This window comes from Sinocyclocheilus anshuiensis, unplaced genomic scaffold (genome assembly GCF_001515605.1).
Source record: "Sinocyclocheilus anshuiensis isolate Anshui unplaced genomic scaffold, SAMN03320099.WGS_v1.1 scaffold168, whole genome shotgun sequence".
Lineage (NCBI taxonomy): Eukaryota > Metazoa > Chordata > Actinopteri > Cypriniformes > Cyprinidae > Sinocyclocheilus > Sinocyclocheilus anshuiensis.
This window is the reverse complement of record NW_015557060.1, coordinates 658,667-670,972: the sequence shown is the minus strand read 5'-3', so window position 1 is coordinate 670,972 and position 12,306 is coordinate 658,667. Positions and strand designations below refer to the sequence as shown.

At 34.5% G+C, this 12,306-nt stretch overlaps 1 protein-coding gene across 1 annotated transcript in view; it reads right to left on the bottom strand.

The window, feature by feature from the left end:
- Positions 1-207: 207 nt before the first annotated feature.
- The window catches only part of LOC107676476 (unconventional myosin-Va-like), a 35,569-nt gene continuing 23,470 nt past the window's right edge, over positions 208-12,306 (bottom strand). The window contains exons 22-29 of the mRNA XM_016471027.1: positions 8,002-8,067; positions 7,359-7,452; positions 7,110-7,253; positions 6,794-6,948; positions 6,587-6,676; positions 2,226-2,376; positions 1,858-2,140; positions 208-229 (exon numbers count right to left, since the gene is read on the bottom strand). Coding sequence (XP_016326513.1) covers positions 208-229; positions 1,858-2,140; positions 2,226-2,376; positions 6,587-6,676; positions 6,794-6,948; positions 7,110-7,253; positions 7,359-7,452; positions 8,002-8,067 — 1,005 coding nt within the window. The remainder of the gene's footprint in view (positions 230-1,857; positions 2,141-2,225; positions 2,377-6,586; positions 6,677-6,793; positions 6,949-7,109; positions 7,254-7,358; positions 7,453-8,001; positions 8,068-12,306) is intronic.

The following is a 12,306-nucleotide window of genomic DNA, read 5'->3' as shown; positions in this document are numbered from 1 at the left end:
TATATATATATATAAAGATAGATAGATATGAATTAGTGTACACACATACAGTATATTGACTGTTGACAAATATGATGCAGGGCAACAACTCCATAAATGCAGTTATGCCCAAAAATTCAAGATATTGGTGCAAAAATGCCCCTGTATGTGTTTTTGTCTCATATTTATACCAAACGATATCACATGAGCAGGGAGAGCAGTAGCCTATTACACGAGTGCTGATTTTGTCCTGAATATCACAAGTTTAAATGTGATTTTATACAAAAGTTCAGTAAATATTAAGTTGATATTGTGTAATATTTTAAATGCAATATTATCTGTTTTTGTTCAATTTTGCAGAGAACATATTACCTTTAAAGACATAGCAGAATTGTTGTGCGTCTGTGAGCAACACAGCGGTGTTTAGTTTCTGAATGAATCCTCATTTTGAATGAATCTTGTGAACCAATGATTCAAAGGCCCATTCATAGAGAGAGCCGTTTACTTCATTCCTGAATGAATCAGCCATTTGAAAGAATCAAATGAATGAATGACACATAAAGACATTTACCGCCACTGGCAGATTTAGTTTCTTATTTGGAGTATAATTTCATTAAAAAAAAATAATAATAATAATAAAAATAATAATAAAACATTAAAAGGATAGTTTACCCCCAAAATGTTCAATTCTATAATCATTTACTCACCCTCATGTCCTTTCAAACCTTTCTTTTGTGGAACATAATGTTGGTAACAAAGCTGTTTTGGTTACCAATGACTTTCTTTGTATGAACAAAAAATACTGAGATGTTTCTCAAATTATCTTCTTTTATGTTTCATAGTTTATGTAGCCTAAACATTTATGTGTAATACATTTTATTTTGAATCAAATAAAATATTTATTTCTAAAGCCACAATTTGTAATGTATACTTTCTCATTTAACACAATAATGGCTTTAAATGATCTGGGTATTGTCACAGTCAAATTTAATTTGCGATTAATTAGATTAATTAATTAAAAAAAAAATTTAAATAAAAAAAATAAAAATAAAAAATTAATTAACAGCCCCAATTTTAATATGTAATTTATTCCCATGATGGCAATGTTGAATTTTCAGTAGCCATTACTTCAGTCTTCAGTGTCACATTAATCTTTAGAAATCATTCTAATATGCTGATTTGCTACTCAAGAAACATATCTTATTATCACTACTGAAAACAGATAAATAGAAAGTTAAAAAAGAACAGCATTTATTTGAAATATATTTTTTTTGTAGCAAAGTAAAAATCTATACCATCACTTCTGACTGATTTAATGCATTTTTACTACATCTTATTTGGATCTTCAGACACTGATCAATTATAATATTGTCTGGCTTTACACAATTTATAGGAATCAGCATGCTGAGGTTTTTATTAGTCATGTTAGTACTAGGTTAGTGAAATGTGAGTTTCTGAGAAAGAACTAGTGGTTGTGCCAAAGTTAATAGGACAGGAAATACTATTTAATATTCCACAATGACTTTTTTTGTAAGAATATTTAAGGTAAGAAATAATTAAACCTATAGTTTAGATTAATTTATACTTCAGTAATATTGTGCATATCACTATTTTTATTTAATTTGTAATTTTGTAATTTTTATTGTAATTTATAATAAATAATAAATAAAAATAAATAATAAAATGTTAATATTTATTTTAATATTTAAAAAAAAGGATGTTCAATTGCTTTATTTTTCTCAATGGTGTCAAAATTATTTTCAAGAATTATGAAGAATTATTGTTATTGACTACTGCAGTTTACAATGACAACCCTATTTGGTTACAACTGTATTTATCTGGTCTGCATATATTTTGCACTGCTTTATCTGCACACACCTGATCTGCATGCCCTTGCTCCAGGAGCACATGTCTTTACGCAGCAGCAGATTGTTGAGGGTGACGGCGCCGATGACGTAGAACTGCTGCTTGACCACCTGTTTGATGAGCTCTGGGTCGGTTCCATGCTGACACATGATGGAGTGGAAGGAGTTGAGCTGCCGGATGATGGAGTCCAACGTGTATGTCCCCTCATCAGCGATACTGGACGTCCTCTTACGGAGACCCGTGGGCTTCACCCCGGACACACCCTGGATGGTTTCATGCTCCAGCATGCCAGAGACTACAGAGAGCAACCGACAGAGGGATAAATACACAGCGAGAGAGAAACAGATGGATAGAACGGCACCCAGAGGTCACATGCTCACCGATCATGGGCTGCAAGATGTTCTCCATACACTTGATGAGCTGCTGGTAGATCTGAATGGCCAGATCACTCAGAACCTGCCGGTACTCGGCCAGGTCAAAGTTGGAGAGACAGTGATCGTTCTGTTTAGGAGTGTTATGCTTCATGAATTGCTGGAGAGAGAGGAAGGACAAAGTGTTGATTCTGTTTGAAAAACACTGGACACAGAGAGAATCTGTGGCTACATATACATTGAAGATAAGGTCATCACTGGGTAATGTACAGGATTCCCAGAGTTTTCAATGACTTTTCCCAGACACTTCCAGCTGTTTGTGATTACCCTTACGGAAATTAACCATGGTTTTATTATAGTAAAATTGTAGTAACCATAGTTTTTTGGCGTATTGACTACCATTTGTATAACCACAGTTTTACTACAAATACCATGGTTAGTGTTGCAAAACCATAGTTAATTTGTGGTTACCATGGTTTAACTATAGTAACCATGGTTTTTTGGTTTTATTTGTAGTAAAACCATGGTTAATTTTCGTAAGGGTAAACAAAACGCTCTCTCAAGATAAGAAATTGTATTGTGCTTAAAATTATGGGCATTTTTTTAGAACTATTTAATTTTTTTGGACACTATCTTTGTGTATATAAAATGATTCTATTCATGGCTTTAGAATGTTTCACCAGCTACAAATGGCTTTTTGTGACTATAATCACTATCAAATAATAAAAAATCTCCATCCATTAAAAGCAAGAGCTTAAAAAAACAAACAAAAGAATCTCTTGACTACATTCACTAACAATTAATGCAAATTTGTCTCATATTCAAATAGATCACATTAATTCACCATGCAAACCAACAGAAAGCTGCTTGGTTTAAAAGGGCCCTCAGTGTGCAAAGTAAATTTTTACTGGAGTTTTATTTTTTCAGTCCACAGTCTTTTGACTAAAATGTAGTTTTAGTCGTATTAGTCAGCTGATTTTTTTGTTTTAATTTAGTTTTAGTTGACTAAATATCATAAGTACTATATTCTACTGTTTACTGTAAGGCATCAATTGAGCATTTCTCTAAAATTTCCAAACTCATTATAATAGGAGATAAAATTGGTTAACCTTTTAATATGAATGATCGTCCATCCCTATCATCTTTTCGTCTCGTTTTTATTCGTTGACGAAAATGTCAGTAGATTTTCATCATTGTTTTTGTCACTCAAAAAGAGTTTTTATTTCATTATCGTCTCGTTTTCATCAGTGAAAATATGTCATTGACGAAAATCATGTCAACGAAATTAACACTGCATCTGAATATGCCTACTTCTGAACTATATAGTATGCAAAAAACAGTACATGAAAATAGTAGTATGACTATATATATATATATATATATATATATATATATATATAAACACTTCGCATGAAGAAACATAAAAATAGTCTTGTTTTCAATAAAAGCCTAAGAGGTTATATATGCATTCTTTACAACAACTTGCAAACAACATTCTTCATTCTTTCATATTTATTTGTATAACTCAAATATAGATTCATTCTTATTAAATCTATAAAAGTTATTCAGTAAATAGCAGTGAGTGATTCTCTCTTTTTCTTTTGTTGTTTAATTAACATTAAGGACACAAACAGCAGCAGGATTATTAGGCTGCATTCACTTTAAGACCTAATACAAGGATCTAATATACACATCTGATGTTCTCTGAACTGTTCACATTCACTCAAGACATAATTGACTGTGTTTGCATGAATGCTTACCAAAATGAACATTTTGACATAATTTTGTGTTTATTTGTCCATTCAAGTGTGATAAGACATGAAAGTGAACTCAATTCTGTACTCGTACGCTGTCTGAGAGATGGCTTCCTATGAGCGCGCTTCAGGTGTGTGCACTCAGAAAACCGGACCAAATTGAGTTCTACTTAGCAACAATGCTTTTGCAAAAATGTCGTTGACAAAAAACTATGATGAAAATTATTGCTCGATGAAATTGACACTGTCTCTGTGAGCTGTGCTTTATATATTTCTTTTAATATATTTATAAAAAAAAAAGATTTAAAGGCTGAAATTATGTTAAAAAATTTTTTTTTTTAAAAATGGTCAAAACTTTATTTGAACATGTAGTGCATGTCAGTAGATATAATTTTATGAATATTTTTTGTTAGTTTAAAATCTGGCCATCATTTTTTAATGTTTTTATTTCACTGTTTATGCAAACAAAAAGTGCATGTGCGCTAATTTTATTTGTTGGCTTTTGTCATAAAACTTGCTAAAATGATTTCAGTGTGTGTATCAGTACTTTTTAAAAATATTTCCAGCACATTTTAACAATGCCGTGTATAACAGTTTGGATTTATATTTAAGAGATTTAAGTATTGTATAACATTGGTAGCTCTCAGCCGCATTCATTTTTAAAAAGTAGCTCCCGAATAAAATAAGGTTGGAGTAGGGTTGGACAACAATTCAATATGTATCGCGATATATTTTTTTCAATAACGGTGATATGATTTTTAAACACATTTCCGATATTTCGATATACATTACCAGTGTTTCCCATACATTGATTTATTTGTGGTGTTTGATTTTGTTTTCATTTCAAAACGTGGCACGGGTGTTTTATATGAATGTATCTCTGAAGGGAACTGACTGTCTTCAGAAAAGTTTCGATGCCATTTTTATTTTAAGTAGCATTCATGAGCTGAGCTGCTTTGATTACAGCTGTTACCGGGGAAAACGATGTTTCTGCCGCTCTCAGCGCCTCCTGCTGGCAGACAATCAGTTTGCATTTTCAATAATAAGCCCGTCTCCAGCAACGTTTTTGTTGTTGCTCAATTTTTTTGTTTTCTGCTGCAACTTAGAGCACTTTTCATACTCTTTATCCTGGCTGAAGCACATTTGTTTCAATCTATAAGAATAATCAGCCTACACTACCAGTCAAAAGTTTTTGAACAGTAAGATTTTTATTGTTTTTTTAAAGAAGTCTCTTCTGCTCACCAAGCCTGCATTTATTTGATCCAAAGTACAGCAAAACACTAAAATTTTGCTATTTTACTATTTAAAATAACTGCTTTCTATTTTTTTTTTTTCAGGATTCTTTGATGAACAGAAAGATCCAAAGATCAGCATTTATCTGAAATAAAAAGCTTTTGTAACATTATACACTATACCATTCAAAAGCTTGGAGTCAGTATCATTTTTATTTTGTGGTTCATTTATAGAAATGAATACTTTTATTTAGCAAGGATGCTTTAAATTGATCAAAAGTGATGATAAAGACATTTATAATATTATAAAAGATTTCTATTTCAGGTAAATGTTGTTCAACATAATAATAAATGTTTTTTTGAGCAGCAAATCAGAATATTAGAATGATTTCTGAAGGATCAGGTGAATGGAGTAATGGTGCTAAAAATTGAGCTTTGAAATCACAGAAATAAATTACATTTGAAAATATTTCCAAAGAGAAAACAGTTATTTTAATTAGTAAAAATATACAAAATGTTACTGTTTTTGCTGTATTTTGGATCAAATAAATGCAGGCTTGGTGAGCAGAAGAGAATTCTTTAAAAAACAATAAAACATCTTACTGTTTAAAAACTTTTCACTGGTATGTTAGCCTATAGTTTGAAGTTAAAGATATTAATAATTAATAAGGTGAGTCTGAGATGTTTATTTGACAGTGATTTCACATTTCTTGTTTGTATGGAGGCTAAATACAAATAAAAGGTGAACATTAATTTATGTGCTTTTTTTTTTTTTCTTCTAAAAAAATAAATAGTTTTATAGGAAGAGGTTTCATAGACTTGGCAAATAAATTTTTCATAAGTTTGAAGGTACAGACATCTGTTGTGGGTGTTCTTGGCAGTATTTATGAAGCTTTTTTTAATAGTGTTCATATCGATATCGGAATTATATCGTATCGACCGAAATTAAGAAATATATCGTGATATAAATTTTGGCCATATCGTCCAGCCCTAGATAAGGGTTGAATCAATGGGCTTGTTCATGAACCATCCCTTGCTAAATCAATCATGAACACTCAGAATATAAGGGAAAATACCAAACTGATACATTAAGTAAGTGTGCGGCCATTTGTAACTTGATTTTTTTTTTTCTTCTAAAAAAATAAATAGTTTTATAGGAAGAGGTTTCATAGACTTGGCAAATAAATTTTTCATAAGTTTGAAGGTACAGACATCTGTTGTGGGTGTTCTTGGCAGTATTTATGAAGCTTTTTTTAATAGTATTCATATCGATATCGGAATTATATCGTATCGACCAAAATTAAGAAATATATCGTGATATAAATTTTGGCCATATAGTCCAGCCCTAGGTTGGAGACCCCTGGTCTAAGGTGTGATATCTCACCTCATCACCACTGTACTGTTTCAGGCAGTGCAGGAAACGACATGTATTGGACAACCAGAAGGAAACAGTCTCAAAGTCATCGCCTCTTTTCTGTAGAAAAACAAAACATTAATGAGAAAGGAAGATATTTTAAGACTGTTATGAAAACACAGCTGTGTTCAGTTATAACATTTTAAACGTGAATGGCTTGTGAGAGTGTATTGAGACCTTGAGGATCTTCTTGATGCTGTTGATGGCGGAGGTGAGTAGAGATCGGACTTTCTGGTCATCATTAATGTAGTCGGCATGACGCAGACACATGAAGAGGATGTATGCCGGCAGACCTGGTATCAGATTCACTGCCACTCCACGAGGCTTTAGCTCTGACAAAAACACACATGCACAAACCAGAGTCACAGTCTGTTTTTTTTATTTTATTTTTTTTATTAGTATGGTCTTACATGAACGGAACGAGTTAGAATCAAACTAATTAAATCATTTAATAGATTTATTATTTTTACAGTTACAGGTCTATGTGTCTTACCAAGTATGAGGTTTTTGACCAGTTTGAGTTCATCCTCTTTCTTGTATTCCAGCATTCCCTGGAAATCTTTCTCCCTGCGTGGAATGTTCACTGGATGAACAGGCTCGTCGGCCGTCTGTCCTGGAGACACATCCATCTGGCCACCTACAATACACAGACAAACATCAATGCATATAAACATTAAGGATCGTAAATGTAAATTTAAGATGTTCCTGAACAGAGTCTCTAAACTCAGCCTGTGACACGTACCTTCCAGATCATTGATCTTCTTTGCGAAGACTTTGAGCTGCTTCTTCAGTTTGCGGACGGTCTTGTCCTGTTTCTCCAGTTGCTCCATAAGATCCTGTCACCACGGAGACAGACATCATCATCAGACAATCACAGCAACACTATGACAAATGAGTCTCTTTGGCAGAAGGGTGAAAAATATTGAAATAAAGGGTTTATTTTAGAGAATCGGAACAAAGCAGGTCAACCAAGCATCTTTAAGCTCTGCAACAATCTGAAGATAGCAGCTCTGTCTTTCATCTGTCCATGCAACTCATTAAACAGAGAGAAAAAACAAAGTAGTAACAAAGAAATAGTAACAAAGATGGTGGGATCTCACAAAGATAAGTCACATTCCACCTCATCATCAAAAAAAAAAAAAAAAAAAAAAAAAAAAAGCTTAAAGAAAACAAAGCATATTTTTTTTGGTTGGGGTGACAGTTTTTCGTGAGATTCACCCGGTTATTGAAAGAGAAACATATTAAAAAGTGTTTGATTCACACTGCTGTGGGTTAAACAAACAGTTAGAGTTCAACGCAGCTCAGATTCTGTGCAACACACACTAGTGCCAGTTAGTTTTCTGATACATGCACACACACACTCGTACACACACGATCCTACATACAACCATCCTGCGTAACATGCTGATTCTGTAGGCTTTATACTCCTTTGGATCATCGGAGTGAAGCTCCTGTGAATGAAACATCAGATGAGCCCTCAAACACCTGGTGCAGGTGCACAGTACAGCACTCAGACCAAAATCACACTCCACGGTTTCATGAGTGAGTAAATCTGAAATAATTTATTTAGAATCACACAAAACAAAAGGGTGAGCAGCAGGATTTCTGAACTGTCTTTCCAATGCAAATACCGCTTTTGATGCTCATATAGACTCCCAGTGAAAAAAGGCATCTGGACGTGACCCAAAAATTACATTTATAGCCTACAGGCCAGTAAGATGTATTATATATATATACAGTGGTGTGAAAAAGTGTTGGCCCCCTTCCTGATTTCTTATTTTTTTGCATGTTTGTCACACTTTAATGTTTCAGATCATCAAACAAATTTAAATATTAGTAAAAGATAACACAAGTGAACACAACATGCAGTTTTTAAATGAAGGTTTTTATTATTAAGGGAAAACAAAATCCAAAACTACATGGCCCTGTGTGAAAAAGTGTTTGCCCCCTAAACCTAATAACACAGTTTTAACAGGGGGGCAAACACTTCTTCACACAGGGCCATGTAGTTTTGGATTTTGTTTTCCCTTAATAATAAAATGACGTTTTTGTGGGTGGAGCCTATCTGGTGGCAGAAAACGACAGTTTTCAAGTAGCGATCTATGGAAGCCATGGAATAAAAGAATAAAAAAGGTACATTTGAGTTTATATTTCAAAATTCTGAGTTTATTGTCGCAATTCTGAGATTATATCTCACAATTCTGATAAGGAAAACAACTCGTCATTCTCTCTTTTCCCCTCGGCTCAGAATATAAGTTTATATCCTGTGTAAGGTCTCTGTCTTGTGAAACAGGCCCCCATAAGCTGTGGATTCACCACGTGAATATCATGAGGTATCTATACCAATCACCCCCAGCACATGACTCCAATATTCTGGGTCGATTTCCTGCCAGTCATGTCGTCATCTACTCAGAGGAGTGATTAAAGATTGATCCAATCAAGAGACAACAAAGCTTTCTTTGTATCAAGGACTGAAAAGGTTCGTTCACAACATATAGAAACCACGATGTCTTGTGACCACCAATGAAATGTTACTGCTTTTGGTGCATTTTGGATCAAATAAATAAAGGCTTGGTGAGCAGAAGATAATTCTTTAAGAAACATTAAAAATCTTGCCGTTCAAAAACCTTTGACTGGTAGTGTAGGCTGATTATTCTTATAGATTGAAACGTGCATTGTAGGGATTTCCTAATACGTGAACGGACACTGCTATGCTCCTATCAGCCATCAGGAGGTTTGCTAATCATCCCAGCACATGACTCCAATATTCTGGGTCGACTTCCTGCCAGTCGTGTCGTCATCTACTCAGAGGAGTGATTAAAGATTGATCCAATCAAGAGACAACAAAGCTTTCTTTGTATCAAGGACTGAAAAGGTTCGTTCACAACATATAGAAACCACGATGTCTTGTGACCAACAATGAGTGCAACTAGTATATCCAGCAGGAAAAGGATGAGTAAATTAACTAGTGCCCTCAGGCCCGCAACACGGGATCTAGACGTGACTAACACATGACTCCCATCACATCTGCTTCCTGAAACCCCAACGGACCCGCGTCCTTATGATACAACCAAAGAAACAGAACCTTGCATGACGATTGTAAAAGACAAATCGTTTAAAACTCATAAGTAGTGAAAATGTATCAAAAAGGTCCGAGGCCACTCACGTCAACCAGGACAAGACAAAGATCTCAATGACCAAACTGATGCCCTCGCCAAAGCAGGTGCATTACACGGAGATTCCTGGACATGTCCTGCCCTCCCACCCACCCCATCAGTGGCTGCTATAACCCGCCACCAGCACGCCACTGGCGTGCAAACCCCCACCTCCTCCCACATTGAACTCTGACCTCAATTCGCCACTGATGATCTCCTCACCCTCCAAGCTTCGGATCCGACACTGCAAACTATTGCAGCTCACCTTTCAGACCCATTAACTCATCCAATTCCCACCTCCGACCTAGCCACTTACTATGACCTCCGCACTCTCAACTCTATCAAGCACATGCTGCATCTCAAAGACGGCGTCCTTTTTGCCAAAGATCCCTTGCTACCTAGCTCGTAGCTTACTTATAATAATTACTATAATAGCTTACTTATAATAATTGTATTGACCGTGGCCAAGGAAATACAAAGATTCAAGTTGTTAAAATATACTAAGAATCACAGGCTCGCTGGACGACCCTTGATTTAAAGTGTAAACTATCAGATTTGAATTCAGTTTTTATCAGGTTGACTCAGAATTTTCAGATTCGAGTCCTTTCAAAACCTGAGCTAGAAATAAAATTAATGATTAATTCCCTTATAGAATTAACGACTTAAATTACAGTTAAGTCACTACATATCCTGACTTCTGGCTTTTTTCCTCTTTTTTCCTATTGTTAAGTTAAATCGAGTTATAAAGTCCAAACTAGGAGATATAAACTTGCATTTGTGAGAAAAAAAGTCAGAATTGTGAGATAAAATAGGTAAATGTTATGTAAAATGTTAATAGTAATAGGTTTAAATAGTATTTCATGCTGTAACTGTAGGGCTAATCCAATATATGCCCTATGAACTGCATATATGAATATTATGTAGACCTATTGTTTAAATCAAATTTATGCTTTATAAGTAGAGTAATCATAGCAGTTTTCATCCATAGTCTGTCTGTTTCAACATCTGCATTTAGCTTAAAATGGCGTCTTTGATGACAGTATTCTATAAAAATTATTTGCATTCCGATTCTGATATCCTAAAAATATTTTTTCTCTTATTCCATGGATTTTACCCATTTCCCTCTACTGCAGCTTGCATTTTTGTCGGATTTCTGCATTTTTGCCCCCAAACTTGTTAACCAGAGGGTGAAAAACAATACTAAAATACTAAACAATACTAAACAATAAACAATACTAAAAATCAATAAATCTGAGGCCAGACAAAATAATCACTGTGTAACTCCAGCTGCTGTATTGCTGTGTATAAAATGCACAGAGATGGAATCAACCACAATTGGATAAAAAAATGTACAGGTAATTCTATTCTTAAAACCCGCTCACACCAAGAATCATAACTATATTAGCATACACACCAACAGATGATAACATTATGTTTATTATAAGTGCAAGCTGCTACTTTAAATGCTCAAGCTCTTTAATACTGGAAGGATTCTGATCAATGTTTTATTGGTTATCAGCTGGAAAAGAAAGTTCTGAAAGAGATCACCACAATTTCACTCCCCTATGCTGTTATCATTATAGTGTGGATTTCACTATTCTCATAGAATTAGCATGATTATTAAAACTTTATTGTTATAGTTATTGCTCTTGGTGTGAAAGGGTCTGTCGCTTTAATAAATAATTGGTCAGTTTCACGGCAAAACACGCCAAAGTGCCTCAAATGTCACCATTAAAAAAACCTAAACAAAAACAACAAATTCCGTTTTTTACGGGCCACAAAAAAATTAGACTGTGTCAAAATAATATCTTAAATATTGAACATATCTTAAATTATTTTGTTTAAATGAAAATTTTTTGAATATCTGCTAACGGCTAGTTTTGTCAACTTACTGTGTAAGAGAACACTTAAATCTAATAATACTACATTTATTATATCACAGGGTCTTGAACCGTCACCAGAAATTAAGAAAATAAACTGTTTTAGATTGTGAGGAGCTTTTTGCTGAGGGCTAACATTCATAAACTCATTCTGTATAAGGAAGTGGTTCCCAACCTTTTTGTACATTTGACCATGCTGACCCCGCCCCTCTCTCCGGAACTGCTCTCAGAGAGACTGTTTACTTTAGCCGCATCATTTACATCGTTTACTTTAGCAAGTTTCATCGTGAAACTTGCTAATTCGCACATTATTAGGAAAGGCGATTTGCAAAGATTCATTACAAAACATTATACTCACTTATTCTGTAGATGAGGCTGGATCATGAATGATTTGCTTGAACATAGACGCATTTATGTAGATTGGGGGCGCATTCCCTTCAGAAACAATGTAATCCACTGCGAGTTCAGCGGCTCAGATGTCGGGAGTAAATGACGACTGCTATGTTCATTATTACATCCAACAACAGAACACCTCAATCACTTCGGAGGTAATCATTCTTGTCTACATCTGCTCCAGCGGTGAAACAATGGCGGACTGATAACAGCTCACTCAGGGCGGGTCTAAGGTAAGACACCAGTCCAGTCTGTGCTGAAA